This window comes from Protopterus annectens, chromosome 14.part0 (assembly GCF_019279795.1).
Source record: "Protopterus annectens isolate FY-2018-M chromosome 14.part0, PAN1.0, whole genome shotgun sequence".
Taxonomy (NCBI): domain Eukaryota; kingdom Metazoa; phylum Chordata; order Ceratodontiformes; family Protopteridae; genus Protopterus; species Protopterus annectens.
The window spans coordinates 81,501,819-81,528,182 of record NC_056748.1 but is presented as its reverse complement, the minus strand read 5'-3'; the positions used below and the strand labels follow the sequence as shown (position 1 = coordinate 81,528,182).

At 39.4% G+C, this 26,364-nt stretch overlaps 1 protein-coding gene across 32 annotated transcripts in view; it reads right to left on the bottom strand.

Annotated features, from left to right (window-relative positions):
* The window catches only part of KCNMA1 (potassium calcium-activated channel subfamily M alpha 1), a 4,085,072-nt gene that overhangs the window by 1,615,724 nt on the left and 2,442,984 nt on the right, over positions 1 to 26,364 (bottom strand). For 14 of the 32 annotated variants that reach the window (XM_044055818.1, XM_044055785.1, XM_044055784.1 and 11 more), the window contains one exon: positions 17,250 to 17,261. The exons of the other annotated variants lie outside the window; for them this stretch is intronic. In XM_044055818.1, coding sequence (XP_043911753.1) covers positions 17,250 to 17,261 — 12 coding nt within the window. The remainder of the gene's footprint in view (positions 1 to 17,249; positions 17,262 to 26,364) is intronic. 32 annotated transcript variants of the gene reach the window in all.

Genomic DNA, 26,364 nt, shown 5'->3' with positions numbered 1-26,364 from the left:
GTTTATATACCACATCCCTGTGGTGGTGTCTGTGTACACTAGAAGAGGTCCTGGGACCAGTGAAGATTTAAAGCCTTTTAAGCACTGATCACTGCCAGAATCTCTTTGACATTAATATTATTCTATCTGCCTACAGGATTCCACAAAGCTTTCACTTTTATGCTTCTGAGACCGGTCCCCACATGAGGTCTGAATTGTCTGTGTTGACTGACTGGTGGAGAGTAAGCAGAGAAAATGGAGGTCCAGAACTACAAACTATCCAGTCTATCCATTATAAAAATCTCCCTTTTTACAAATCCCAGACATGAGATCTGAAAGCAAAAAAGAATTCAGATGCTGAGTGCTTTAATCATTTGGACGGTACATGGAATAGAAGCATTTGTGGTGGTAGTGAATATGAAAGTTAGGTACAGAATGTTAGATGTTATTAGAGCAAGCTAGTCACAAGTGATAGTAAGGAAGAGAGGGGAATAAGTAAGCAGAAAGTATAGCCATGACAGTAGTTAGTCACCCAGTTGGGATACAGCTTTGACACAATCTAACATGTATGTACAATGTATGTACTGTATGTAATCTACAATGTATGTACTGTACTTGTGTACTATGTATGTATTCTACCTACGTTCAAAAGTTCAGCCGTACACCACAAATCTATTACTTACCTTTATTTTTAAAATTAATTTTTTTTTGATTGTTCTCTCCACTGTAATTGTTTGTGCCGCATACCACTGTAAAAACATGTCTCTTGTAATTTGTGTGTATACTGATCATGTCTAAATAACTAAATGTGTCTGTAATTTTTCTTTGTGGAGCTTTTCTCCCCGGGCCTCTGCTGAAAAAGGGCCTTTTCGGCTCAGTCAGACACCCCCGGTTAACACATGTAAAATAAAATAAATAAATAAAATAACAGTTAAAAGATGAGCATGGAAGTTTCTCTTAAAGCTAAGCTTATTGTCTAGTTCCCTAAGTGAGTTGAGTAAGATATTCCAAAGCTTGGAGATATAACTGGAGAAGAGAAGCATCCCCTAATGTTTTGGATTTAAATTGTTGAGCTACGTATTTATCTTTAGAGTGGAGAGATCTGCTAGGGTTACACTACTGCAGGAGAGTATGCAGGAAAAGGCATTCATCTGGATGGTGAAGTAGGGAATAAGCATTGTTTAGCAGAAGGAATTTAAGATACTTTGGAAGTTCCATCCTGTTTATTTTTGAGATTGGAAGACAATGATGGCATTTGTTAGGCAAATTAGCGGTGAATTTGACAATGTTATTGTGACAATATTCAAACTTTTCTATGAGTCTGTTGTGTAGGTTCATGAGGACAGGGACATGTATAGGAGTGTTGATAGGAGATAAGTTTGTGTAGCAGGCTTACAACCTAGGCCAGTGAGAAATGGCTTGCCTCTGTATACAGCTTCAAGCTTTTTGTGATGGTCTATAGTTATCCCAAGGAGGGGCAGACAAATGAATGCAGCATCACCTACATATGAATCATAGTGAATGATGATATGACTGTGTAAAGCTTATTTATGTATATGCTGAACAGCAAGAATGGACCTTTGAGGACACCTACAGAAACTGGCAGAAAGGAGTAACATGTGTTTTGCCAGTATACATGCATTTGATCGGCCGGTGGATGGTAGATCGGGTATTGTCGAAAGCAGTGCAACAAAATCTCAAAAAAGCAATTGCAAGAGTTGCGAATCGCAAAATATCGCCCCCTTTTTGACCCATGGTAGCACTCATTTAGGTGGTAGAGTGGTCGGAAATGTCAAATTCGGTGTTGTTTACAACATTCCGACCGTTCGGCATTACGAGATTCATGCATAAAAGTCGGTGTTACACCCGATTAAGCAATGTGCACTCGATTAAATGAATGTAAACCGTTTTGCCACCTTACTGCTTGGGTGTGATTACTTAGCTACTTCATGAACCACGATAATGCTGTGCGAAATAAGTTAAGCTTTGCTAGGGTTTGAATCAGCTTTGAGTGTGGAACAGTACTGAATGCCCAGTAATGTCCTAAAAACTGGCTGAGAATTGTTTACCAACATTACATTGTTGGTTGACATTAAAAGCCGAAAGACACATTGTTGGTTGACATTAACTATAAATGAGAACAGAGCAGTAGGGGTGCTATGGTGGGGGGTAGAAACCATGTTTGGTAAGAGAGAGATAAGATTATTGCTGAGCAGATATTGAAGGATTTGAGTGTGCTCCAGTATTTTTGAGACGGGAGAAGTATAGCTATGGGTCAGTAGTTACCTAGGTCAGTAGTTTCCTCCCTTATGTAGTGGTGCAATATATGATTGTTTCTATATTTTGGATAGATAAAATTCCATAATGGATATATTTATGAGAGACAGACTGGAAATGCTAAAGCCTCAGATGTTACTTTGATATACTCTGCCAGCAGGTTATCAGCTGCCAGAGTGGCTAACTTCAATTTAAAGAGGAGTTTTTTGATGAATGCAGTAGTTATGATTTTTACTATAAAAGTGTTTGATGTGGATTTTCAGGTTTATCATTGCAGGGTTGAAAATGTGTGAATCTATCTAGTGTTGTTGCTGTGTTAACGATTTGGGAGTTAAAGGAGTTTGGTATAGTGCAATATAGTATAATATATTATAGTATCATTTGGCATGGGACACGGTTGTTTTTTTCTGCCAAGGTGAAGGAAGTTGTTGATGGTGGATCAGAAAGTTTTTGGATTACTTTGGGAAGTGTTCTGAATGTTTATATAGCAATTATTTTGTAATTTCTTTGCAAGGTCTTTTACTTGGTTCTGTAGAGGACAGTAGGCCTGACAGTTTGGAAGAGTTTTGTTATACTGCCAGATTTTTTAAACCTTGTCGCTAACTCTCATACCTTGCCTAGTGATGTGTGTTAAGCAGGGTGCATATTTTGACTTTATACATTTTCCTAAGTGATTCATGCTCACTTAATAAGTTAAAACAGCTCTGATGAAAGGTAGTTGCAGCTTCATCTAGGGATAGCTGTTTTAAGCAGTGACGGTTTTCCTGATGAAGGGCATTGGAGAAAAATTCAGCACTGTATTTCCTAAGGCTTCTAACTAGCTTATAGTGATGAGAATTTGTTGGTCTGTTGTACTTTCTAATAATAAACGTGGGGTGATGATAATTTAGAGAATCAGTTAAAGTTCCTGTCTGAGTGTTTTTTATTAGGGGTGGTAGTAGGTATCAAGTCTAAGACTGATGTAGAGTTGCTGGCCTTGCATTACCTGGATAGAGTGGTAATGAGATGACAGAAGTTAAAAAGACTGAGGGAAGAGTTGATAGACGTATCTAGTGCAGTCCAGTTAATGTTAACATCACCAAGTATGACAGTTATTAGTTCAATGTTTTTTATAACTAGGAAAGAATGTGCAATACGGTTATTGTTTGTGGGGATATATAAAGCTGCAATACATACGGCTTTGTTTGGGTTTAGCTGAAGTTGGATGATTAGTATTCTACTATTCCTGAACTGCTAATTTTGACAAATAGGTTCAGAACCCACCTGCCCAAAAGTATCACATGCCAAAACAGAAGCCGAATACTGAGAGAATCTTAAAAGACAGACAATGTGGGAGGGGGGAAGAACTTTGGCAAGTGGGTAGTCATGCTGCCTGGAAACACTGGTTTTGGCTTTTTAAGGGATTTTCTTTTCTTTTTAAGACTCATTGCCATTGCCTTTTAAAAGCTTATTTTCCATCTCCTTGCTGTTTAAATTGCCTATAGGAAAAGGAAGCTGAGGAGGAGAAAAATTTGTATTTGTTCTGAAGAAGGAAGATGACAATTTTGTGTCATTCTTTGAATTATTTTTTTCCCTTTCATCACACTTTTTAAGCACCTCAGCTGCAGAAGGGCCAAACAAAACTTCTTTGTCTAAGAAATAATTTAACATTTTAGACTTAACATCCTCAGGAAGGTTTTGAGAACAGAGCCAAGCAAGTCTTCCCAAATCTAAACCAGATGCAACAGCTCTAGAAGAAGTCAGTAGCATCACATGTACACTTTAAAATATGTTTAGTCACCTGAGAAACAGCTGTTGCAGATGTAGCTAATAAATTCTTTACATCAGAAGAAGGAAGGTTAATCATTAACTTCTGCATATCCTCAAAAGATAACAATAAAAACTTTAGCATATGAGCTTGGCAGTTCAACATTGTGAAAGGTCAGCTACTGAAAGAATAAATTTTCTTGCCCAGTTTATTCCCTGTTTTTCCATCTTTGTCAGAGGAAATGGAGTTAGCAGCAGAAACCTGTTTAGCAGCTGTAAATTTGGTAAGAGAAGTAACTGTTGATATGCTTTAGGATTATAAAACAGGTACTTGCATGGGGGGTACCTTACATATCTTAACTGATTTCTTGGATCCAAAGGGTTGACTGTCAGGTAAAGTAGCTGCAGTGAGAAACACATTCTCAAAAGCAAGCAATAGGAGAGGGATAGCTGCAGTTTTTGGCATTTGCAACAAATCATAAAAAAATTTATGTGCCACAGGAATTTAATTTTGATCCCACTGAATGACCTCTTTCACAACTTAGATCATGTATCATGGTGGAACAAATGAGGTACTTTCTTCTGAATCACAGTCTTCACCTTGTGAAGAAATTCCTGACACACAACGCCCCCCCCCCCCCGTAAAGTCTGATGTTCTGACCGAGCACGTGTCAGAAAAAGAAGGAACCATTTTCCTTTTAGTGCCTGATGAATCTAAAGACAAGAAAAAAGGTAAAAATAAGTTCCTTTGTAAATCTCAGTAAATCATCCCTGTCCATAAAAATACTGACAGGAGTCTGGGCTCTTTCCCCATTAGGCACAGTTTCACTGACCACTAACGGACCCTTACCAGACATATCAATCCCAGCTTCAACATCCCTACTCCTGTCAAGTGAAGGCCTTGAATCAGGTTCTTATTTTGAACCTGACAAAAGTGTCTCTCCCTTGCTGAACAAAGAATCTCAACAGCAGCAGAGGAAGTGGCTATCCTCTGCTCTCTGGTGACTGCAAGGGTTATAATATCAGTGCCAGAAGAAAACGAAAAGTGGTGTAAGGAACAACAAATGGCCACAGCAAATTTATTCACCAGTGAGTGAATCAGGGTCTATATTAGAACATCGAAGTTTCAGAACTTTGAATGTTCTAATATCGAACCCTATGCAGCGAAAGCTGAAAACATCGAACATACAGAACAGCAAATTTTTTCCAAGGGAAAAAATTTGCTGTTACAAAACACATACACACAACACAAGCACACCAAACAAACAGCAATCCACACACATACACCTAAAATCTTACTCCTAACCCTACACTAAACTATACATATACCACTAACTATCCACTTACCTTAACCCAAACCCTAACCCTAAGGTCCATCACTATCACACACTCACCTCACCCATGCCCTAACCCTAACTCATCTACCCCACCCTAACCCTCATGTCCACACAATCGCACACTTACCTGACCTGAGCCCTAACCCTAACTCACCTAACCTGCCCTAAACCTCACGTCCACACAATCTCACACATACCTAACCCACGCCCTAACTCTAACTCACCTAACCCCTCCTAACCCTCACGTCTACACAATCGCACACATACCTAACCCACACCCTAACCCTAACTACCCTAACCACACTCAATCGCACACTTACCTGAACCCGACCTGTAACTTTCCACCACAGCACTGAAAATACCGAAGCAACAGAAACGGACAACCAAATTCTTTCTCTAGGAAAAAATTCAGTTTTCTGTTGCTTCGATATTTTCAGCTTTCGCTGAATAGGGTTTGATATTAGAACATTCAAAGTTTTGAAACTTCGATGTTCTAATATAGACTCACTGAAGCATAACTGGAGCCGGCCTGACATTCAAAGACTCCTCAACAAATTACAACTGCGGAGACTGAAGATAACTCCATAGCAAAGCCAAGGAAGGGACATTAAAAGCGGGAAGTGTGACCTGTACATGTTGGTAAAATATGAGGTAGAGAACAAGTAGTTCTTAGGTAAGTAAACCACAGATAGTCCCCCAGAAGCACAGTATCCTGTCCCAAACACACTAACAATGTAGATAAAAAGAAGTTATGTACTTACCATAACGTTCCACGTGAGTTGTTTATCTCGCCTTTATTCTCACTGATGGGTTTGGAGCCCATCCTCGGCTCCGACATGGCCGATAGCAAAGCTCAAGGTTTGCCAGTAGCTTGAGACCAAGCCCCTTATCCCACAATGCACTGCTGGAATTACCTCAGATCTTGTTTGCTGCAAATATATATATATATATATATATATATATATATATATATATATATATATATATATATATATATATATATAAAGAACAAAGGTGGGGAAGCAGCAACCACGACAAATAAAAAGAACAAGCCGCTTCCAAGCCGATAACTAATCCCCGAATATCCAGTGAACCATGTAGAGCACACAGTGGTAAAAAAAATGTTAAAATCCACGAGATGCAAACAGTTACCACACTTTATTAAAATCCACACGTATCAGTCAAGCGCTTTCGTCAAAATGACTTCATCAGAACCTATATAAATAAATATATATATACATATACCTTTACCCTACTCTAAAAAGGGAACACTTTTCAAAGGAAAAGAAGTACTGAGGAACCAGGATAGTACTAGCCTCTAAGTCTACTGTCAGCCAGGAGGGGGAAGGAGGGAGGGACATGAGAATAAAGGTGAGATAAACAACTCACATGGAACGTTATGGTAAGTACATAACTTCTTTATGTGAAGTTGTTAAATCTCGCCATTTATTCTCACTGATGGGTAGCATCCTTAGCATCCTCAATCTTGGGTGGCTCATGGAAGTACGTTTTTCAGTACTGTGGAACCAAAGGAAGACCTGTCCCTGGAAGCATTATCTACTCTGTAATGTGTGATAAAGGTATGAGGCTTAGACCACGTGGCTGCAGCACAAATATTGTCAAGGGGCAATTTAGCTTGAAAGGCAGAAAACGTAGAAATGGCTCTGGTAGAATGAGCTTCAGGTTTGTGTGCCAAAGGCATGTTAGCATTCGCATAAACAAAGGATATACAATCTGATAACCATTTAGATAAAGTTGTTTTAGCCACTGGATTACCTTTTCTGGCTTTTGAAAAGGATACAAAAAGTTGATCTGATTTTCTAATATCCTTAGTTCTGTCAAGATAAAGTCTGAGCTGTCTGTGTACATTAAGTTTGTGCAGCATGTATTCTAATTTGTTAGAGTGGTTGGGAAAAAAGACTGGCAGCTCAATGACCTGATTGATATTGGATTCAGAACAGACTTTCGGCAAAAATGAGGGGTTTGTTCTGAGAGATACTCTATCAGCATGGAAAATCATGTAAGGTGGTCTGACAGATAATGCTTGGAGTTCTGACACTCTGCGGGCAGAAGTAATGGCCACTAGAAAAATAGTTTTCCAGGATAAATATTTGAGATCACAAGAATATGCTGGTTCAAAAGGGGGGGGGGGGGAAGAATTTGAGACAGCATAAAGTTCAAATTCCAGGGAGAATAAGGAATTTTGAGAGGAGGTCTCATGTGAAGAACACCTTTAAGAAAAGTTTTAGATAACTTATGGCCCATAACGTTCGAGCCATCGAATCCAAGGTGGAAATTTGAGATGGCGGCTAACTGAACTCAAACTGTAGCAGCTGCTGCTCCTTCCTTAAAAATCATTGTAAAAAATTCTAAAATGGATGATAGCGGAGCTCGGAAAGGGTCAATTTTCTGTGTGTTGGCCAAAATTGAGAACCTTTTTCACTTACTTCAGTATAATTTCCTGGTGAATGGCTTGTGAGAAGACAAGAGAATTTGTCTTGTATCTTCTGAAATTGAATGAAGCCTGGCAATTAGGGGAAATGGATCAGCCAAGCAGTCAGTTTCAGGGACTGCAGGGAAGGATGGAGGTCCCCTAACGGGTGCGTCAGAAGGTCCAGAACTGGGTCCAGGATCCATGGATCTTCCAACAGGTGATGGTGGAGAAACGGGAACCAAATCTGTCGAGGCCACTAGGGGGCTATGAGGATAACAGTCCTTCCCAGCAATTTCGCTTTCTGTAAAAACCTGGGTATCAATGGAAAGGGTGGGAATGCATAAAGGGGACCCGGGGGCCAATCGTGTATGAGTGCATCTCTTAGGGGATGTCCCAGAGGTGGTATTAGGGCAAAGTAGCTTCTGCATTTTGAATTGATGTGGCTGGCAAAGAGGTCGCAGCAAGGCTGGCCCCATTTGTGGAAAATCAACTCCGCAACCTGTTGTTTGAGAGACCACTCGTGAGGGAGCAATATCGCCCTGCTTAGCTTGTCCGCTATCACGTTGGATTTCCCCGGGATGTGCATTGCTAACAGAAAATGCTGGGATGACACAGCCCATTGCCAGACCCTTAGGGCTTCTCAACAAAGGGGGTAAGACTCGGTTCCACTTTGCTTGTTCAAGTACCAGACTACTGACATGTTGTCCATCTGAATTGCAATAGTTCCTAGAGGAAGAGAGTCCTGAAAGTACTGCAATGCCAGAAGTACCGCTCTCAACTCCAGAACATTGATATGCAGATGTGACTCTTGATCCGTCCATGTGCCCTGGGCAGTCTCTACGAACTGATTGAGTCTGCTGAGGTCCAAGGTATGTCTCCAGTCCCCTGTTTTCTTTGGTACCAAAAAGAATCTTGAGTAAGTTCCGAATCCAACTTGGTCTGCTGGGACTGGTTGGATGACTCTTTTTTTCTAGCAATTTGTGGACCTCTATGATTGCTTGTTCCCTGAGACTGGGTGGAATATCTGGGATTCTGTATACAGGAGTGGGAGAGGTAGAGAACGGTATAAAATATCCTCTGGAAATGATGCTTTGTACCCAAGTATCCGATGTTATGTTTAGCCAGGCTTCTGGGTACAAAGATAAGCGACCCCTGACTGCCTCCAGAGCCAGACAGCCGGGCCTCCCTTCAGGGGCACTGGTAGGGCTGACCAGAGAATTGTCCTCTGTTGCCCTGTTGCTGCAGACCCCCTCTGCCACGTGGGTGGCATCTTCCATTATAACCCCCTCCTCTGCCTCTAGAGGGGGTTTCTCCACGTGTGTCCTGGAAGGTTCCCTGTGCTTTTCGGAACCACATTTTTCCGCCCTTAGGGCCCTTGGGATAGGGCCGAGTAGGGGTAGAAAAACAGACTCAAATGGCAGATAGGGTCTTGCCTTCCTGCTCATACCTGGTTAATGTTTCCTTTACTTTAGGCCCAAACAGTGATGAGCCATCAAACGGAGTGTTAATAAAGGAAGACTTAAAGGGCTCCACAAAGGAACAGAAATGCAGAGCAATGCCTGAACTAGCAGCTCTACTCGAAACATCAGCTGCATATGATATGAGCTGCATGGAAAAGTTCACCAGTGAATCTAGGGTAGCAAGCTGTGTGTTGACTTTGTCGGCCACCCCTGCAGCTATCATACCCTGAAGAGTATCTCCTAGCTCTTTCAGGAGATCTCTTTGGAGTCTCGTGAAATGGGTTAAATAGTTTAGCGATCGAAGAGAAAAGGTGGCTGAACTAAACATGCATTTCCCATATATATCCATGGTCCCAGACTCTCTATTAGGAGGATGGATAGATGTGGATGTTTCAGACACTTCCTTTTTGGTGGCTGGAGCTACCACCATGGCATCAACAGGCACTCCCTTGGTCAAAAAGGCTTTGTCCACTGGGGCAGAGATAAACTTTTTCGGCTTCCGAGGGACAGGTTCCATGGCCTCCGGCGACTCCCACGCCTTACGAGAGATCAGATCCATGAGTTCATCATAAGGCGGAGACACCCAAGAAGTAGAAGGTTGAGACCCAAAAGTCTTTAAGAGCACTGACTCATCCTCAGTAGGGGTTTTGGACTGCCAACCTCCCCTGTGATTAAGGATCTCTAATATCTCTGCAAAGGAAATATCCTCAGAGGGGGATCGAGGGGATCCTTCTGACTCATCCAGGTCAGTGTCACATGTCAAATACTCCTGTGGGGAGTCCAAGTGCCTCCTCTTGCACAATCTCTTCCTGGGTACCTCCTCAGTGGGGGGATCTGGGGAGGTCTCGGAAGAGCAGGGGACACCCTGTGGCGGTACTTGTGGCTCAGGGTCTCTACGCTTCGCAGGGGGACCGGTGGATGAAGAAGCGGACACAGGAACTTGAGGGGAGATGGAAGGACGAACTGATGCTGACAATGTCTTAGGAGACATGACTCTCCTCATGGTGTCGAAAGCGCCATGGCTCCGACGAGAAGGGGTAGATGGACCCGAATGGACCATCTGATCCTCCAGCACTGAAACCATAGGCTCTGAGGTAGGAGCCGAGCTCATCCGAGCCGAAGCCCCGAGAGGAAGAGTCGGCACTGACATATCCATCCGACTGTCGTCCCTGTACCCAACAGGAGAGCGTCGGCACCTAGCATCCTCGGTCGGCGCCGAGGACGTCTGAGTAGATGGAAACGATAACACCGGTGCGGGTCTCGGTTCCAAGGGTTCGACAATCATCGGTTCCGGCTCCTTTAGCTCTGAGGGTCCAGTACGGCTCGGAGGAGGAGTAGTCAAATCCGGTTCAATGGTCTTCGACTCCGACAAAGTGGTCGGTGCCAACAACAATTTAGCAAGTCCTGGTGCCCTTTAAAACTTCTGCACTAGCCGATCCATATCCAAATCAGAAAGGCTGACTGAAGACTTAGAGGAATGCACCGAAGGTGCTGACTGGAGCAGAGGAGATGACACTTGGTTCCAAGAGCTGTGGAGCCGATGACCATGTACCCTCTCATCTCTTTGCCCTCTTGGTCTGTTTGGAATCAGAAGACTTTGCAGATTTTGATGAAGTGCTGGCACTTTCCTGACTACCCAACACTTCAGAAAAAGAATGCTGCAGTAACCCCCAATCTATTAGTTTTCTCCTCCTTTCTAAGAGAACCTACCATGAAAAGGAATGGCATATACTGCAGGAGTCTTGGAGGTGTTTAGCCCTCAGACAATAGGCACATTGGACATGTCCATCCGTAACGGACATTTTCTGTCCACAATCTGGACACTTTTTAAACCCCGATTTGGGGTGAGATTTCTCTCTCTCATCAGACATTCTTTTAACAGAACACCACAACAAATACCTGTAAAGGCTAAATACAGGGCTAACTAAGCCCACACTAAGAAAACTAATAACAATTAAAGATAGTAAGACTAAATAGGGCCAAGAAAGGGCCTAACACCAAGAAAACAAAAACTACACACAGGGTAGATCTCTACAAAAACTAACCTACTTAACTGTATTATTTTAAACTAGAAACACACTAACAATCACCCAAAAGACAAGAAAAAGAGTTTTTTTAACTTGCGACTTGTCAAAATGGTCCGAGCTAACTGGATCACTGAGATCTCTCTTGCCACGGCAAACTAGATCTGAGGTAATTCCAGCAGTGCCATTGTGGGATAAGGGGCTTGGTCTCGAGCTACTGGCAAACCTTGAGCTTTACTATCAGCCGTGTCGGAGCCGAGGATCAGCTCCGAATCCTTCAGTGAGAATAAACGGCGAGATTTAACAACTTCACATTAAAAGGTTTTTAGTCAGAAATGACACTTTAACTTACAAAAAGATCACACGAGCACTTACATATGCACTCTCTTAAAATGCCCTGCCAGTAGAACTACAATATGTTTCCTAGCAAAACACAAAACATTCTGACAGAAAGAACATCATTTTTCTTTGTAAAATAGCATAAGATTGGAAGGAGTTTGCCAATGAGGAATTTATCTGTCCAGCCTTCTGGGGTCATTAGCTGACAAACAGTTTCACAGGGCCTTCCAAAGGTGTTCTGTCTTTGGCATCAAAAAATCTCTCAAGAGTTTCACAACCAACAGTCATCTCACAGGAGCTCTGTGTGAATTCCTGATAGCTGGAGCACAAGGACAGTGCTCAAAGCTTTGTAAAGCTGGCTGGTTGCAGGTTGTAAGATCCATATAGCTTTGGCTACTGCAACAGTGATCTGTGTCAAATGTCTGTTGTTGTGATGATCTGACTTGGCTCACTAGAAACCATACCCTGAAGCTGATTTGGCTTTGCTGATCACCAAATTAGATCCCTTCCTACTATTAGTGCTTCTGTTCCACTGAGTCTGTACCTTGACCCCACAACTTTTTAAAGAACCAATAGGTCTTTGTACAAAGTCTGACAAATTTAATTTTTGCAGTACACAATAATACGTATCCCAGACACTAAGCATTTAATTTACTGCCACTGTTGCCTAATGCTTGAAATCCCTCATAAATGAGGTAACTTCCTCTGCCATGTCTTGAGAAATGGAACAAAAAGTCTATTCATGGTCCTTAGGAACACAACAGTCTGAACAAGACATGGACTACACTGCAGTGGTCCAGTTGTTTGCCTGATGATCAAACTATTAATATAAAGTCACCTAGTATATGAAACTTGTCACTCTCTGGAATCTTGAAGATGCAAACCCTGCAGTTAAGCATTACAGAAATGTCTTGGATGCTGAGAGTGGTCTAAAAGTCAGAAATGGGGAGTATTAATGGTTATGGGCTGTCTAACAGTGGAGGTATTTTTTCTAAGTGGCTGACAGTAATGTGTAGATATCATACCTCTCAACTGTACTGATTTTCACAGAATGTCCAGATTTGTGCCTCATATTTTGGTCTGCTTTTCATAAAATTGTGGTTTTCTGACAAATTAGTGCCACATCATTAAAGATTGAAGTTAGAAAATAGTGAGAGAAATTTGAGTTTCAGACTTCATACCCTGCAGAAAATTTGTGCTAATGCAAAACCTGTTATTCTATCAACCTTTTAAGTTTTTAAGAGTAATATTTAAAAAAAAATGTCCCTAGTTGTGGGCCTTTGTCCCACTTTTATTTAGGGATTTATCCGGATTTCTTGCTCTAAGAGGTTGAGAGGTATGGTAGATATGCATCCTCCATGTTTAGTGTAATTATCTGAGCATTTGTTGAAATAAGAAGTAGAAATCTGAAATACTAACATTCTGAAACTTTTTTATTATTAAACTAATTAGGAGACCTGACAGTGACAAGGGGTCATTTCTGGACTTGCTTATTTGGTGTTTTAAAAAATCCAAAGGGCAAGCACCATATTGCCTTCTAATTTTGTTAATAACTCCTTAACAGAAGTTGGGCCTGAATTATGCAGTGCAGTAGTGTTTCTTGACCTGCTAGATGGCCCAGTTTGATTAGAATTTCTACAACATTAACATGACACATTTTTAACCAACTGCCTGACTGCTTGGGGAACTTTCTCCCTACTAGGGTGAAGAGAGCTAGAAAACGAGAGATAATAAATGAAGAATACTAGTGAAGATGGCTTATTAGTTTTGTTGCAACTATTTATTATACACTGAGGCATGTACTGCTTAACAGATACTTTTCTTATTAGTTTTGCTGCAACTATTTATTATAAACTGAGGCATGTACTGCTTAACAGATTCTTTTCATATGAAAGTGCCCTAAAATTCATAGGTTCAGTGACAGAGGTAAACCAGCCATATCCTATAGTGGTAAAGGTAAGATACCTATATTCCACTATGGTGTGTGGGGAGACAGATATATTCTACTGTAGAGGTGAAGAGATACACCTACATTCTGGGTAGAGCACGGTAGGACATAGCTTCACTCCTGACATTTTACATCATTAATACAACAGCATAAAACAGACAAGTTGCATACCCCATCACATCCCCACTACACATGAACAAATAGTCTGAACCCAGGTATTAACTTTTCTGAACCCACTCTCTTCATTAAGTCTAAGCTACTTTCTTTGCACAAAGTTCACAGTGCCCCTAAGGATTCTCAACCCCACCTTCAAAATCTGATCTTTATTTCTCTCATTTCTTACATGCATTGTGCACAGTCTCAGATGTGTGAGTTTTAATCATGTCAGTATGGAAGCCAGGTGGTAGTAGAATGTATTGAATTATGTCACTAATCACTTCATTTATTCTGGAGCTGCAAGGTCCTGCTTTTCTGTTAATATTACAATAGTTCCATGTGCATGCAGTGAAACAAAGATATATTGCCCCCCCCCCCCCCCCGTCTCTGATTTCTATGGATTGGCGGTGTTAGAGAAGATTCCTGTAGAAGCTTCCTAAACTAAATGCCCCTGGAACATATAACGTGATTCGACAAGGAGATACTGTATTGTGTTTAGACAGAGTCTTCTTTCTCACCCATCACAGCTCCACAGGGCATATTCCCTTAATACTGTTCCATCAGTGAGCAGTTGACACAAATATTATGGGAATGGCTTCACAGAATCCATTTCATGAGTCACAACTTTGTTACATTTTCTTGTTTATCAGCAGACATGGGATTTATCCAAAGCAAGCCTTATCTGAGATGCTAACTAAATGGTAGAGATTACTTTATATCAGCCAAAACAAAAACATGAGACAAGTGGCAATATCAGAACTACTTGGTTTTACACAATTTTTCTAGCAATAAATACAATTATTTTTCTGCTTCAGCTGTGAGACTATGACACCAAACAGCCACCAGAACAGATAATGGCAGCTGTGCCCAGATGAAAGATACAGTGAAAAGAGCAACAGTCAAATTAAAAGGGTAAACAAAAGGCATGCAATTTGCAGACAAATATCAAATTTATATTAGATGATGTGCCATTGAATGCTTCTTTCTTCTGGGCTGTGTTACAGACTTTACAGACTTGGTGAACCACATGGCTTGAAGAGTAAAATATATACACTTGAGATATACACACACACACACATATATATATATATATATATATATATATATATATATATATATATATAAAATACATATACATATATGCACACATAACATCTATATTATACACACAGACATATATATTTAAATATATATATATATATATATATATATATATATATATATATATATATATATATATGAATTTTGCCTGAAACAGACTATTACAAGGAAACAATGCAGTCAGTGCATGCAGAAAGAAAAATAATACTACCACAAAGAAACAAAAGTAACATACGGAACTTGGTCCCAGAGTACAGGAATTGGCATCTATCATGATTTAAAAAGCACCACAAAAGCATTTGAAAATCTCAATCCTGATTCCCAAAGCAATGCATCAGATGCAGAGTGCCTGCATAAGACAGAACTGATTGAAGGGGCACCTTTTCTCAAATGCTTCAAAAGCCTACAACAGCAGATATGTGTTGACCACATTTCAGCTGTGCCATATACATCTTAAGGATGTGACCATATGACATGCTAGTGTTCAAGTTGTTTGCTGGGGAATGCAGAACAGTCTAACTGCTGTGCTATCCCTGTATGCTGGGTTTTATAAGCTAGCCAGTTCTTGTAGTTTGCATTGCTTGGAAATCATGTTGAAGAGCTTTTACAGAACTCTGTCAAGCAGGATAGGTGCAAACTCAAGAAGGCTTCAGTACTTAGCCAAGCAGACAGAAAGAACAAAGCATTGTATAAGAGAGTTGTAGCTAGCTAGGGACAAACAGACAACAAATAGTTGATACCAAGAATTTTTTTGGTTTAACTATTAAAAGGAGCTGAACCAAACTATCTGCCAGCCTGTACCTTAGCAAGTACTCAGAAATATTGCATTTTCTGTGGTTCTCCTGTGTGTTCCTATCCCAACACAGAGTCTAAACTTTTCTGTTTAAAATGCTAACTTGCCTCTGTGTTGTGTGACACACATTATGTGAAATGATACATGCAAACAATTTGGAGAGCCTTTCACACATTTTTCTTACAGGTTCATAGGTGAATGCTAACTGCCCTGAATGGCCATTTTAAGCCTGCATAGCCAATAACCTGAGATAAAGATAAACCCTAAACTTTGTGTTAATAAGGTGAAGACCTTAACCATTATGTCAAACCCACCCCCTTCTAAGGTGTTATCCGTGAGATGTACAGGCATGGGCACACTATGAATGTTTAATGCATGTACTCCTTTATATTGGAATTGAGGGTATTGATCAGCATATGATGCTGTTTGTTATACCATGCGCTGATCAAGTTTGGTTTGAGAAGCAGTTTTATTATTTCCAATTCAAATAACTCAAAAAGTGATGCAAATCCTGTAGATGATTAAGTCGCTTGTAACACTGGGACCAAGATTCACTTCTACAATATTGCCTTACTCTATGGCACAGCTATCACGCCATCACTACAAAGAAGCTACAAAGACAACAGTCCAAAACTAAAGGAGAAAGCACAGCAGACCCATGTAGATGCTAAGTGTTGCAGTAACTTCTCTGCAGTTAGCTTTTATTGTAGCAAACTGACAGGAAGCCACCTCTCTTAATACACATCTACTCAAAAGCACACACGAATGAAGGCACAAAATGACAGAAAGAAAGAGAACACACAAAGGAGGACTAATGAGTAGCAGGGAGAAACAGAGATGAAGTTGAATGGCGAGTTCTCGTAAATTCTGGAGCATCAAACAATCAAGAGTCAAATAAAAAAGTATGCAAAAAAGTTGGCAAATACCCATGCCTTTTCATCTCATTCAAAGCAAAACAACAAAATGGGGGGTACAAAATAAAGGTATATATACTGTATCATATTATAAAGGGCAAAAAAGCAGCAACATGCCAGCAGAAGAAAAAGACTGTACAAAAATGAATTCAATCTAGGTTTTTAAAATAATTAACTACTTGTTAAATTACAATTAGCAATATGTAAGCGCCTTTGCTTAGGTTTGCTGCACCTCCCCACTCACCCTTGGATAGTGATACAGTTATGTGCTGTGTTTTTGATGACAAGTGAAACTATGAAAACATGAAGTACTGCTCCATAAGACACATATTCTAAAGAAAGACACTGAAAAAAAAAAACAGGAACACCAGCTGGATGTAAAACTCAGACAATATGGTGGCAAAAAGGTTGACGGACACTGACAACACATTGTCGGGATATAAAAAGCAGAAATATGGGATAATGGAAAATATTAATTTTAAAAAGCGACATTCTGTTACATTACTAGTGCTGCAGTTGTTAAAAATCTGCTACATCTGTATTTTTTTCCCTGCAAAGAAGTTAATGCACCAGTCACAAGAACAAAAATTAAATATGTAATAGATTTTTTTTTTCTTTTATGGGGAAATTATATTATCTTCTTGAACTGATGGCAATCAGAGATTTAGTCCTGAAGTTAGAAGATCTAAAGGAGTGAAGGTAAGGTTGAGGATTGAAGGAAAGTTAACGAAGAGGGCATACCGCTTTCGGCTTCTGCAAACAACAAGAAAAAAATTTAAAATCAAACACTTTGGTAAGGAATCAGCAGCTGTTAATAAAAGTAATCTCCATTTTTCTGAAGAAAACAGACAACATAAATGTTTTTTCTTCTTAAAACATAGACAAATAAACAAAGGACAAGGAAATAAATAACTGCCAAAATGAGTCAAACATAAAAAGGGTACTATAATTTTATTACTGATTCTTTGACAGGAACAGAAAACAAACCAACAGCTTAAAAGGGAGAGGACAGGGAGTGGATTGTGCCTATGCAGTTAGAATAATTACTGTAGTTAACACTCAGAAACCATGCATTTATTAATGGAGACTTCAGCAGAAGTCTCCACTAAGGCTATTATGCTTCACAGAAGTTTAAATTTCTTAATAACAAGTTTGTTGCCAATTCCAAGTAAAAACAAAATAAAATGATAGAGATTTTATTCACTGTAAAACATCAGGTGTCTCTTAAGAGATGTTGGATAAAACTTTACTTGTAGTAATGGTGATATAAAATCTTAACAAAATGTAAGTAGGCAGTGAAGTCACAAATTTAGCACTTACTGTTCACAAAGATCCAAGAAAATTCAATTAATTATACAAAATAGTAAATGTGAGTTTGCATCTCTTACTGGTACATAACGTAATATTAATAATTTTTTTAGACTATAATCTGGTGTCTTAGTTTGTCAAGGATTATTTACATGAAGATACATTTGCACAATAGGATTGATGAAGACTAGGTGATAAACAAGGGATCAAGGTAAAGGTTTATATTACTAAATGACAGAAAGGCCGTACTTCATGTTACTAGTTATCTTTATATGTTATATGGTGAACAAAATGATCTTGGACTGTATTACAACAGTTAATGTGTTTTCCTAAACCATTTTAGGAGAACACCAGATTCATGTCATTTGAATGAAGATATGCAAATTAACTGTGATACTAATACAATACATATTCACTACAGTTTGCCAGAAATCATTTACATGCTTTGGCATTACATTAACATAAATGCAAAAAGATTTACACTGTTAGTTCAGCAAAACATTTCTTTACATTACTAACAATAAATATGCACATTCATAAACCTTTAATCGGTAAGACATTTTTACTCAGAAAGTATGACTTTTTTCTCTTAGATGTACTACAGTAATGTTGGCATATTAAATTCTTCTCACTAGTTCTTGTCTGTCCTTGGAGCATGGCTTCCACTGACCAGGATGGGACTGTACAGTGTACATGCAAGGGAACTTGGGCTTAACACACACAGTTCCACAATCATGATGTTTCAACAGTGTTATTCCCAACAATGTTATGCATAAATTCTATGCAGGAAGTGGGATGACTGAACATGTTGATGAAAACCACCTTCTAAAACCCCAAATAAAAAATAAATCATGAATGATATTTACACTGCCTATGCACACCATTCACTAAGACAACAATCCAGATGGAATGAGACGAGTGTGACTAAGGCAACAGAATGACCAGTTTTGTGGGAAACAGTGACCCAGACCACAATATGCAGACCCCAAACTACTCACAAAAAGCTTTGCCGTAGTGAGGCTTGTCATGATTTCATAATGGGGAAACAGACTAGAGGATTTAATTTAAACAGCCCTCATGGGTCATAATAAGATATGTTAGATACACTGGGCTTATCACAGTTTGCAGACTTAGGAAATGCAATAGGATAGATCTAGATCAGAAAAGAAAGCAAATAACCACATCATGACTACAGTGGAAATAAGAATAAAAAGATTTTTAGTGCCTAATGGCACTTTTGCCTTCACAGCACAGAATGTGCATACATGCATGCATATACTTTCTCACACACACACACACACACACACACACACACACACACACACACACACACACACACACACACACACACACACACACACACATACACACACACAGTTGCTTGGAAAAATATATTTAGACAACTGTATAAATATGTATGCTTGGAAGATTTTAGTTGCACACAGTTATGCTATTTGGTATTTGAAAGCATTTATTCACAGCTGTTAGAGCACTCTCCATGACAGCTTATTTTTTGTATATTGAGGTGTATTTGTTGAATGGTTTTATTCACTTGGGTCTCTGTTTGCTGCTACCTGGTTTTAATTACTAATAGGCCTTGCTCCTTTCATTCTCACTATACTCAACTGTTTTTATCAGAACTACAGATTGTTCTTATTATTTTATTTTTATCTTAGCGTGAAAGACTAAAGTCTATTCATATTCACTTTATCCTCACTTTAAAGGTTTCTTACTTTTGAAAACAGAACTTGGGATCAGCTACATGTATGTGCACACCACATTTAGTCTCAGTTCATAGGATCATAGGAAGTTACTAGGCTATTGGCCCTGAGGCCCTTATAAGTCTAGTCAAGAGTTTACCCATGTTTAGACAAGTCAGCACCCAAAGCCCCTGTCCAGCAGGGACACAGGTGGAATCCCAGGGCTGTATTTTCTGTTTCCCATCTAGTTATCCAGGCCGCACTTAAAAAGGGATACTAAGGTACTCTGCTTGATGTGGAGAGGGAAACTATTACACAGATGGGGAAGTCTTTGGGACACAAATTTGTCCCGCCAACAAGTCCTATTGATGTCACAGACCAGGTTGAGGTCCTGCGTGTGGGTTACGAGTGGAGCTTGACATGTGGATAGGCAGCAGTTCCATCAAGGTGGGGTCTGAGATTGCTTTGTATGCCAAACAGAGGTCAACTCTGAGGAGTCTCTATGAAACTGAGTAGAAGGACAGGGCTTTTAGCCTATCTGTGTAGGGTAGATGTTTGAGGCCCTGTATTCTCCTGGTGAGGAACCTCTGTGGTCTCTCCAGCTGCTGCATGTGCTTTGCGAGGTACATGCTGAAGGGGGCATTATACTCAATAATTGGCCTTATAAGGGAAGAATATATGGATGTTATGACCTCCTTGTCCTTGGATGAGATACCCTTACTTATGAGGTGGGCCATGTAGAAAGTGTTATGTACAACGGAAGCAACATGGTGGTCAAAAGTCAGGTTGTTATCAACCTGGGTGCCCAAATCCCTCACAACTGATTCTGTGCTTAGGATGTTGTTATTTATGTGATAATATGTGGGGACATCATTCTCCCCAAAGGGGATGATGATGATGCATTTTTTGGCATTCAGCTTGAGGCCATGTTTCTGGCACCAGTCATTTATTTTGGGTGAGACCCTCTTGGAGGACATCCACATCACTTGGGGATTTGATGACTGCACCCAGCTTGCAGTCATCTGCAAACTCAGTCAGCCATAGCCCACTGGTTTTGGCCTGCACCTCAGAAAAGTATATCCCGAATAACAGAGGCCCCAAGACTAATCCCTGGGGTATGCTGCTCGTTATGAGTCTACTGCTTGAGGTGGTTTCCCCTATTTTGATTTGATGGGGTCTATCAGTGAGCCAGTTTGCTATCTGTCTGGTAACATATGGATTGATGCCTAGTTGAGAGAGTTTATCTATTATGCCCGAGTGGGGAATAGTGTCGAAGGCTTTGGCATGTCAAGGTAGGTGATGTGCACTGTCTTCCCCTCATCCATGGCTTTGGTCTCAAAGAAGTTGACCAGATTTAACAGACATGACCTCCCCTTGACAAAGCCAAACTGTGTGGGGTCAAGTGTTTGGAGGTTGCCAATGTCCCTGTTAATGCGGTCCATGATAATCAGTTCCATGGCCTTGCAGATTAGGCTAGTTAGGCTGATGGGTCTATAATATCCCGGATCAGTGGACACTCCATCTTTGTGTAAAGGGATGACAGTGGCTGTCCTCCACTTGGCTGGGACAAAGCTGGTACTCAGGCTTTGGTTGAATAGGGTGCCTATTGGTGCTGGAAGTTCATGCCTAAGTTCATGTAGGATGCAGCCTGGGATGTTATTGGGTTCCATGGAGACTGTATTTTTTTGCCTTTAAGAGGGCAGTGATGACCTGTTCCCTAGAGATAAGGGGAGGGGGGAAGGTACTGGGGATGTCCTGATTTACTGATGGGGGGGCAGAGGGGTGAAGTTTTTGCTGAATCTGTCAGCGAGTAGGTTGGCTATATCTACAGCATTTGTGTACGTGGTGTCCTTGACCACCAGTTCTGAACAGATCTGGGTGCTTCTTTTGAGATTGCAGACATAGGTGAAGAAGGCGTTATGATTACCTCTAATAGATATGGCCAATTTGGCTTTAGAGGATTTCACTAGTGCTTTTATTTTCTTGTTCAGGATAAGGAGAAATTGCTTCCATTTATGCACCTGCTCCTTCTTGGTTCTGGACAGCAATTTTGTCCTTTTGTTAAATATGTTTATTTACTGCCGATGTCCACCAGACAGGTTTACTCTTCCTAGCAGAGGATGATTTTGTCCTGTCGGGTATTCCTGATTCCATGCATCTATATAAATGGTCATGTAGTACTTTGGTGTGGATTTGGACAATGGTGCCAGTTTCTACAGATGGAGAGATGGCTGTGAAGCTGTTTATACCATCCCTCAGGAGGTTGTAATCAGCTTTGGAGAAGTTTTTTTGTTTGATCCTTGGTACAGAGAGGTCAGGGGATATGGTGACTTCAAAAGTGACCGCTTTATAGTCGGATCTTACGAGGGAGGATGATACTGTACGGGTGCTGCAGTGGTTACTCATGTTGGTTAATACCAAGTCCAAGATATTATTACCTCTTGTGGGGGTATCGACTAGCTGCTCCAAGGCATTTGCATTGATAAAATCGAGGAATCTCTGGGCATTTGTGTTCTGGCATGAGCAGTTTTTCCAGTCTATGGTTGGGTGGTTAAAGTTGCCCTCGGTCAGGGTAAAGGGTTGTCCCCTGTGCATCATACTGTTTGACCAGCCTGGAGTTGTGTGTGTGTCTTTAATATATATTGAAACTCCACCTTCTTTGGTTTTGTTCTCACAGTTTGGGGTCTGAATGTATGATAGGATGACTAACCAGGTAAGGCTAGGGTGCTCTCCACAGCTTTTAGACACTTTATACTGTAAGAATACTCTGTTGCTTAAGTCCTATATTTGGAATTATATTCAGACATGACATCTCCTTTTACTACATACTATTTCAGTATATCTTATGTATTGCTGCATTTTGTGCTCCTGATTGTAATTTTGCATTGACAGCATCTCAGTATTTTATTCTTCCAGGATATAATTTTCTATTAATTTTACCTCTGTATATTTTGATAGGTCTTTTTTTAACATAGTTGTGCCTTTTGCTCAAGCTGTGGCTCCTCATTGGCAATGGACCTAGATTCAGAAATATAACTACCCAGCTGCCCCCTTTAATACTACTAACTGATCTAATTGCTCTAACATTCTAACATGCCATGCAACAGACATCACAACAATGCACTACATTTTATTAAATGCAGCAGACTTCAACAACACATATATTGCTGCCTCTTCAACAATAAAAAAGTACTGACAGGAAAACAAATACCTACAATAAATACATCCCACTGCTATTCAAATTGTGGTTCTATACCACCCCAAAGCTTGCAAGAGATATCCATGTAAATTCTGGTCCATTCATTCTTCTTTCCTGATAATCAAGTAATGGTGTCAAGCTTTCCCTCCCCATTCGCCAATATCATCTTACTACCACCCAGCAAACACCCTTGGATTTTCATAAAAAGTATAAAATTAATAAGTCTTAACAATAAAAGTATATGCAATAAAATCAAACAGTTCCATATTTTTGCTCACTTCTATAATCCTGACATTTTAGTAATCATTGAAATGTAGCTCAAAAATATAAGAAAAGAAAAAATAAAACCTGTTGATTACAGAATATTTACAGTGTATTACATAACAATATGTCACATAAAGGAGCAGGAGATGTAGCAGATTGCAAAAAACAAACACCTAAGTAGCATCGCTCTGCTCAGAGTAGACTGTACAACAGCAAGTATATCAGGCTGGATTATAATATCAAATAAGAATAACATTTCCTCTGATGAAGTCTTAGCAGCCTCCATCATAGACCATCACCCTACATTTTTGATTTGGATGCAAGGTAAACTTCAGTGCAAGCACAGATTCACAGATATATGCAGTTTTAAAAATATAAATCAGGATTACATAAATTACCTAATTAATGATATGGCTGTGAAACCCCTGGAGCAACTCCCAGTTGTCAGGAAAGCTCTAAATTATTTTAACAGATCATCTAAAATGTATTTATTTATTTATTTGCATTTCTGGATAGAATGACTAACCTGGAACAAGGGCCCTTTTCTGTCATGACTTACACCATTTAGGCAAGTACAGAGCTTAAGCAAACATAATTTACAACAACTCAAAATAATATAAGTACTCTTACAATGCAAGAAAGTAATTACAGGGCATAAGTCAAATATATGCATGCTTACATACACTCAAGTATGATAGTAATAAAAAGCACAGACATTTCAAAATATGGCTTGGCAAAAGGGGAATTGTAAAATTTCACACAAACGTACAGCAGCAATGCAGAGACACTGTGACACAACAGTAACAGCAGCATATGTTACAGTACATGTAGCAATAGTTACAGAGGAAGGAAGGAAGAAAGAGTAGTGCAAGGCAAGCTATTTACATTAAAAATAATGAATCAGTTAATGTATATTATATACATGTATGATGCTGGGGTACAGTGGATGAGTCATTGCAAGTACCCAAACCAATGGTAATGTATTTATTTTGTATAATCCTTTGTGATGAAAAGATGTCCCTGAAGCAATCACATGGATTTTTTTTCAGGTGTGATTTCATTTCTTTCTAGAATGCAATCAGTTTGCTGCTTTTCTTGATATTTTGTGGAATAGTGTTCCAACAAGTCAGAACTATCTTAATTATGGCTTTTTCAGTTTTAGCAAATATATATGGGGGCCTAGCTATGGAAATTGCCTTAAAACATCTAAGTAAATAGGTCTGTTCTCTGTCTCTGTGGGACAGTATTTTTTTAAGTAATTTGACTTTGAAGCTATTTAAGAACAGGGTTGCTGTAGTTGAGACTGGGAGTCAGTGACATCTTGAAAGTATGGTATAGTGGTGTTGTCTATTACCAGACACATACATAAATCTGAGTATTTTAGTTTCTGTAGTTTATAGTAGTATGGGACTTTGGGGTAATGGCATGGAAATGAGTGGTAGCATATATTCTGATCTTTTTAAACACCTTTATTGAATTATCACCTGTGACACAGGCAAACTTAAATTTATATTAAAGTAATCAAACCATATTAACACACTCACAGAAATATTATATATCACATTTATTTCTATATATCTTACAATCTTTACATCACATAAGTTACTGAAGTCCTGTTTTACCTAATGAGGTTTTATATTGACATATAAATTTTTTATATTTATATTTATATTTATATATTTATACATTTAAGTATTTATATTTACATATTTAGAAAAGAAAGTTTATTTGTAAGGTGTATTTTTATTATTAGGTATTACAGGTTTCGGACACTAGAGGGAGATTTTTACATATACATTTCTATGTATTAGTATGCTTTCATAGGTTAACTAACCTGAATGTTAAATATAAATGTGAACAAGTTTTTGTGTTATTTTATCTGATGAAGTCCTGCATGAAGGGACGAAAACGCATGTGGATTTTTTTAAATAAAAGCGTTTATGTACGTTGACGGTGTCACTGTTCGTTACTAGTTACAAGATTTACAAGATTCACTAGTGATTGCACTCTACTCGGCGGCTTTCCAGTTCTTTTGGTATTATTTATTTCTATATATCCTACAATCTTTACATCACATAAGTTACTAAAGTCCTGTTTTACCTTAAACCCTATTCCACCTCCAAAACTTTTTTTCTGCATGTGTTGCTCCCAGTTTCCATTTCAATCTATGAAATTTGCTATTACCCTTTCCCAAAGATCCAGCTTCCTGGTCTCTTACCTCTGTTACAATATTCACTGCTTCAAGTATAGTTGGTTTAGATTTTGATTTCCATTTTCTAGTAATTGCTTTTTGGCAGCCACGAGAATTACACTTAACAAGGTCTTACTATGCCTAGGAAATTCAGATCCTGTATCCCAACTCAAAAAAATCACTTCCTTAGTTGCACTCATTTGCTTGCCCAGTATTCCAGACAGCGTACTCTTGAGTGAAATTTAAAGTCTGCCAAATCATTACACTCATAAATCATATATTCCCAGATACTTCTTTCTTCCCCATCACATATCCAACATTTGCCATCTACCTGAGGAAAAATTATTTGGAGTCTGTTTGGGGTATAAAAGTATCTATGCAAAAAAATTCCAGGCAAAAATCCTAAATCTTCTGGACTTTGTTGCATATTTGTGAGTCATACATATGTGCTCCCATTGTTTCTTTATGAATTTTCTATCTAATCTCTTTTCCCAATCTTTTCTGAGCTCTTCTTATTGATTCCTACAATTATCATGCAACATTTTATATGCCCTACTAAATATCTCTTTTGTAATAGCAGTTTCTAATCTAGATTCAGTTAAAAATTAAACCAATGCAAGTCTTTAATTTACGATCCCCTATTCCTTTCTCTTTGCCTATAGTCTGATATCAGTCCCTAATAGGGAAGGCAATCACTAGCCTGCAAACCAAATGTCTTCTTGACCTCTTCCATTCTACAGTAAACTCTCAGCTAACTGTCACCCATGGGGATTGGTAGATGCTGGATAACTGTAGTTTCTGGTTGCTTGAGAGTTACTATTAAAAATAGGCCTGACTAATGCTGTACCTTATACTATTTGTTTGGTTTGACTTGTTCCCAGGTTGGGGAGAGAGGGCATTTATTCCTATCTTCCTTTTTAAAACTCTAAAACTCTAAAAATGTAAGGTATGTTTCTGCATGGGGGGGCACAGAACCCTGTGTGTTCTTTGTGGACATTTGGGCCCTGTGTGTGCTTTGTGGACATTTGGAACCCTGTGTGTGCTTTGTGGACAATTGGGTTACCCAGTGTGTTCTTTGTGGACATTTGGTTTGGAGTTACCCTGTGTGTTCTTTGTGGAAATATGATATTATGTATGATTTTTAGTCTCCTTAAGGATCTGCATCCAAAATCCGATTATTTCCTTATTTCTTGA